Source organism: Vipera berus (genome assembly GCF_964194415.1).
Source record: "Vipera berus genome assembly, chromosome: 2".
In the NCBI taxonomy this organism is placed as follows: domain Eukaryota; kingdom Metazoa; phylum Chordata; class Lepidosauria; order Squamata; family Viperidae; genus Vipera; species Vipera berus.
In genome coordinates, this window is record NC_138203.1 from 257,412,815 (window position 1) to 257,418,814 (window position 6,000).

A 6,000-nucleotide genomic window follows, 5' to 3' on the forward strand; every position below is an offset into this window, starting at 1 on the left:
AAAATTTCTACCAAAATTTATATTGAAATACTGTTTGGAACCATGCTATGCAGACATTTATTTATGTGATATATATTGCTGCCCATCTCATATGCAAGGAATAAAAACAGCTAAAATAAATCAAGAATAAGCACAATCATGATGATGTAGGAAATGCCAAGGCTAAGCCCGAGGGAGGGGTCAAACACATCATCAGTCTCGAGTCCCTTCACAACCCACAAGAGATCTAAGTCCAGCCCACCTTGAATTCTGTGGGCTCTTATCTACTGCCAATTTGCTCTGACCATTACTAATTCAGGTTGTTGTAGAGAGAATGTTAGCATGCAATCAACCTGTATTCGTTTGAAATACCTGATTTCCTGTGCTTGACAGATACATGTTCAACCACATAATAGGGCCCCAAACTTGGTAACAAAACCAGTCTTCAAGGCCTTATGGAAACCCAGGAGGTCAGGGAAAGTTTGATCTCTGAGGGAAATGATGCTTTAGAACAGTGGTCTCCAACCTTTCTCAGTTGGTGGGAAAGGAAGGGGGAAGCATCTTACACACATGCGCACGCGCGCACACACAAATGGGACCATGAGCATGTGTGACACAAACAGGGCGGTGCTAGTGCCCTCATGACACTCGCTAGCACCGCCCTATTTTTGCCCTGCGGGCGCTAGAGCTACCCCATTTTCACCGTGCGGTGCACCGTTTTTGCTGTGCGGCACCCTGTTTTAATAGCACTAGCACGAGTGGGGGTGAGTGCATACATGTGTGTGCATGCACTGGCCAGCCTGTCCCATGCCCCAGTAGCCAGCAGTCCATGGTCCAGCAGTGGGCTGCGGCCCACAGGTTGGGGAACACTGCTTTAGAGAGTGGGTGTCATGATGAGACCCTGTAATACAACAGCCCCCAAACTTTTGGGCAGAAGTGATCGGTTCCGTGGAGGGCGGTTGTTTTCAAAACCCAGAGAGTGTAGTTTTACACACTGCCTGGATCCTGCATGTACATGGATGGGGCTTCGCTTGCTTGCACGACCAGTTCCTTGTGCCGGTCCATGGCCCAAGGATCAGGAAGCCCTGCTATAATAGATGGGACCCAGAGCATGTGTATTAGATCTAACACAATGGTAGAAAAAACTGGGTTTTCTGGATTAATCAAGACTTCGAAAACAATTGCATCATTATTTGTGAAAGACCTTCTAGCCCATTTTTCTACTTATTTTACTTAGTCTTCCAGCTGAACCTTCTCTGTACTCTTTTTTATTTTGAGTGGAAACATGCCAACAACCTCTCAGACTTAGTGGTATCTTTGAAACAGAGATAATTACTGTGTCAAATGCCAGTGTTTAGATTAATTCATCTTGAAGCATCAATGTTATATGTCCTTCAAAGGGTATTTTGTTGGACCTCAAGACGTTCCCAGCAAGTGGCAAATTGCTATCATGGAACCCTTCATTAGAAGAAACAACTTACGCAAATACCATTTTAATGAAATCCACCACCACAAATCTTTAAACAAAAAGTACAATTCTTTTGGAGGGGATCAAAGCAGTAGAAAAAGTAATGTCAAGATGGTCATCAACATATTTTCTTTGATTTTAGAAGCCTTGGGAAAATCGGTCCCAATATACTTTTTCCAATATATTTAAAGGTAGGAATAAAAAAAAACTTTTCTCTTTAAAGATCACTAGCCTCGTAAGTTCCTAGTGAATCAGTCAACATACATACTCTGTGTATATTACATAATTCCCTAGCTCAATGTGAAAAGGAATGTGATTAATCCTTCCTGACATGCTCTGAACTTTCCGTGCAGATACGTAGTTCTTCCTCCTCCTTCAAATTTGCTGCAACTGATGTCATTTGACCTGCAGATACCTTCCTGAAAGCACTGACATTATTGTACTAATTATCCACCTTAATTTACACTTGAAGCCCAGAGACTACTTTGCTAAATAGAAGAGGATAGTGAAGAGGAACATCACAGGGAAATATCTCTGTTTGCATTTGAACTGCTGCATTCCCTTGATGAAGTGAGAAAATATATCAAATCAACACGCAGAAACAAGGATATAAAATGCTATTCAGCTGGTTGAGGCAAATGAGGAATTCACAGCAGATCGGCTCTTCCCCGTTTGTTTTATAGGCTGCCAGGGGAAGACATTAAACCAATTCAGAGTGGTAAATAGGTCTCTCGGAAGGGATAATTGTGGTAAATTATAGGGACATAACAGGATGCCTGAACCTGTTTTGCTCGGTTATTGTTTTGCCCTGTTCCTCCTCCTTTTGAAAGCCAGTTGCTAAGATGATCATGTGCCCTGTCAGGTGTTTATACTTTAGAAAACTCACTCACCCACCACCCCCTCCAAATTCTTATCTTAGAGGAAAGAGGGGGGAAAAAAGCATTACCACTTTGCTTTCCTCCACTTTCTGTCTCTCAGCAAAACAACCTCGTTCTATACAGGTAGTCCTCGATTTACAACAGTCCGTTTGATGTCCATTCAGAGTTACAAGAGCGCTGAAAACAGTGACTCGTGACCATTTTTTTTTCACACTTAACGACCGCCGCAGCCTCTCTGTGGTCATCTGATCAAAATCCGGACCCTTGGCAACTGACCCACGTTTACCACGGTTGCAAGTGTCCCCAGGGTTACGCGTTTACTTAATAACTAACTGCCACGATTCGCTCAAACAACTGGGGCAAGACGGGTCACAACACGGGCCAAGGTTCACTTCACAGCGGTTCTCGCTTAGCGACAGAAATGCCTGGGCTCCGTTGTGGTCGTAAGTCGAGGACTACCTGCGCTCCTTTAAGACCGGTTTTTAGCCGAGAGCCAGGTGCTCAGGCAGGTGTTCCGCCAGCGAAGCAACGCACCCACAATCGCCTCACAGCCGACGGTCTGGCTTCACAAATGACCCTTTCTCAGTACGGGGCGGGCGGGGGGGGGACAGAACCAACGCAAAACCACTGAAGGGCGACCAGTGGTTTACTCTTCTCAGCCTTTTCTCTCGGAGTCGCCGGAAAAGAGGGATCCACGCCGCGCCATCTCCCCCAAACGCTCCCTCCCTCTCTCTCTCTCACACACACACACACACACACACACACACCTCGCCTCTCTTGACTCGTCCACCTATGGCCAGGCTGTCCGACTTACCCACTCCAGCAGCCTGAGGAAAGCCAGGGGCTCCTTCACCGCTCGGAAACTGCCCTTGGAGGCCAGCTGGGAGGAAGAAAAAAAACAAAACACAACAACAACAGGGCAAAGTCAGAGGCTGCCCGGAGCGGGGAGGGGAGGGGAAGGGGAGGGGAAGGGATCCCAACCTTCGCGCGCCTGTGGCTAAGCCTTCCCGCGCGCCTCCTCCTCGGGCTCCTTTACCTCGTCGACGGTTTCCATGCCTGCCCAGCTTTCTCGGCGCGCAAAACTTCGGCTGCGCTCCAGGCACGGGCGACTGTGGCTGCGGCGCCCAGTTGCGAAGAGCGTCCGGGAGAAGAAGGGTAGGCTCGTCGCCTGAGGCGAAAAGCCCCGGCTGGTTGGCGAGCAGAGTTGCCGGAGAAATATCCACGCCCGAGCCGAGCCGAGCCGAGCCGAGCGCGCTGGGCGGAGAGAAAGAGAGGAGAGGGGCGGTCTTGCCCGCCTTCGCGCCTTGTCAGCCGTGAGGGGGGTTCGGTCGAGCTGAGGACAGGCGCAGGTAACGGCGGGCTTTTAGACGGCTTCTGCCCCGGCCAATCCCAGCGCCTTCCCTCAGCTTCTCCGAGGTTTGAGGAGGCAGAAACCGAGAAAGAAAGCAAGGCGGTCCTGGCCACGACCACGCCATAACTATTCCCGCGCAACGCCCCTGCCTATGGTAGCACCAGCTGGTGGCAGGCCTGGCGCTGCCCCTGTTGAATGCAATTTTCAAAATTGACGCTCAGTTTCCTCGTGAACTTTTAAGAAGCCTAGCGTTTAGGGTAACAGGATAACAAGAGTTGGAAGGGATCTGGGAGGTCATCTAGCCCAACCCCCCCCCCCCCGCGCTTAAGCAGGAGACCGTGCACCACTTCTGACAGAGGGCAGTCCAGTCTCTTCTTGGAAGCTTCCAGTGATGAAGCTCCCACAACTTCTGAAGGCCAATCTGTTCCATTGTCTGTCTGGGGGGGGGGAGGCTTGAATAGCCCTCACATACAGGCACATACAGGGACGTGGTGGCTCAGTGGGTTAGGACGCTGAGCTTGTCGATCAGAAGGTCGGCAGTTTGGCGGGTCGAATCCCGAGTGCCGAGTAGCAGAGTGAGCACCTGTTACTCGTCCCAGCTTCTGCCAACCTAGCAGTTCGAAAGCACGTCAAAATGCAAGTAGAAAAATAGGGACCACTACGGTGGGAAGGTAACAGCGTTCCGTGCGCCTTTGGCGTCTAGTCATGCCAGCCACATGACCACGGAGACGTCCTCGGACAAGCGCTGGCTCTTCGGCTTTGAAACGGAGATGAGTACCAGCCCCTAGAGTCGAAAACGACTAGCACACATGTGCGGGGGAACCTTTACCTTTACCTTTTTACAGGCACAGACAAAAACAACAAACACCCCTTCTGTTGGGTAGTACAGCAAGAATGGAATGACGGTGGAGAAATCAGACTTTTTGCTGTTCATTGGAACACAACCAGCCATTCTGATTTCTGCTGGTTCAAATTCACATCGGATTTGTATCTTTACTGATTTGCTATGCCATCTACAATTGCTTAGTCAAGCAAGGAATGTTCAGGGCTCTTTGTAACTAGGGTGAATGTGCTCGGCAGCTGGAGAGACAGTGTCAACAGCCCTTATTACTTTACAATTCTCCAGCAGCATTGTACAGTAGCTTAATAGAATTGCTAGCTATTGCACCTGGAAAGCTCTCTAGAGATTTCTAGGAATATCTTAGATTCCATAGCTTTGAGGATGGACTTTAATTTAAGCAAGCACAGAATATTCAGACAGGCTTATCAGGGGTTACAAAACCTGAGACAGGCTTGAGTGGATAATATTTCCAGAGGTGACAAATGGCCAGCTAAGGCAAGCTAAGCACCATGAGTTAGACCAGGGATGTCAAACTGCCAGCCTGTGGGCCGGATGCGTCATGGCAAAACCACACCCACCCCATTTTTCCCAGTAATCGGGGAAAAATCATGATATGTCATGATACATCACGTGATGTTGCAAGTTTGACACCCCTGAGTTAGACCAACATGTTTTTGCTTCTGCTTTTGTGTTTGAAATCCAACATAATTTCCACCAGTTAATGAGACTGTTGGTGAGACTGAGAGTCTTCCACATTCCAGTCTATATATCCATCCAGTCACACCTGGTCATCCATTATTTAGATATCCTCAGCACCAAATTACCTTAACCTTCAGAAAGCACTTACTGAAGAGTTATTATAAAACAATTTGGAAATACACTATTTTCTTTTCAAATCAATTTTTCTGTTTGGCTGGTACGCTTCTATACTTTAACTGTAATGTAAGATAAGCTATAGAGTGGGCACTGGAGAAGCACAAGAGTTAATTTTGTTGCTCTATATCTCAAGCATGGAAAGGCAGAGTGGATATAAAAGAAGAGTAAAACAAATAGACCATCGAACAAATCAAACTAGAGTTAGCAATAGCAATAGCCCTTAGACTTGTATACTGCTCTATAGTGCTTTACAGCACACCTTGAGTGGTTTACAAATGCAAGCATATTGCCCAAAACAATCTGGGTGTTCATTTTACCAACTTCGGAAGGATGGAAGGCTGAGTTAACCTTGAGCCAGTCAGGATTGAACTCGTGGCTGCAGGCAGAATTTGCCTCCATACTGCATTCTAACCATTACGCTACCACTAGTCTACCATTGTCTAGTAAAGTACAAATGATCAAGCTCAAATTATCTACTTGGGACATATTACGCATTGACCTAGTCTCGAGAGAAGGAAGTATGAAAAGACAGAGAAGAGCACAACCAGCAGAAAGGTGGATGGACCCAGTTACAATGGGTGCATCACTGGAGGTCTGGAAAGCTCAA

General features: G+C 47.6%; 1 protein-coding gene across 1 annotated transcript in view; it reads right to left on the bottom strand.

The window, feature by feature from the left end:
• The window catches only part of SYNPR (synaptoporin), a gene marked incomplete at its 5' end in the record, with an annotated part of 185,287 nt that extends 180,659 nt beyond the window's left edge, over nt 1-4,628 (bottom strand). Inside the window, 3 exons of the mRNA XM_081319077.1 lie at nt 3,140-3,205; nt 3,362-3,579; nt 4,520-4,628. Of these exons, the coding sequence (XP_081175203.1) occupies nt 3,140-3,205; nt 3,362-3,579; nt 4,520-4,628 (393 nt within the window). The remainder of the gene's footprint in view (nt 1-3,139; nt 3,206-3,361; nt 3,580-4,519) is intronic.
• Nucleotides 4,629-6,000: the final 1,372 nt, after the last annotated feature.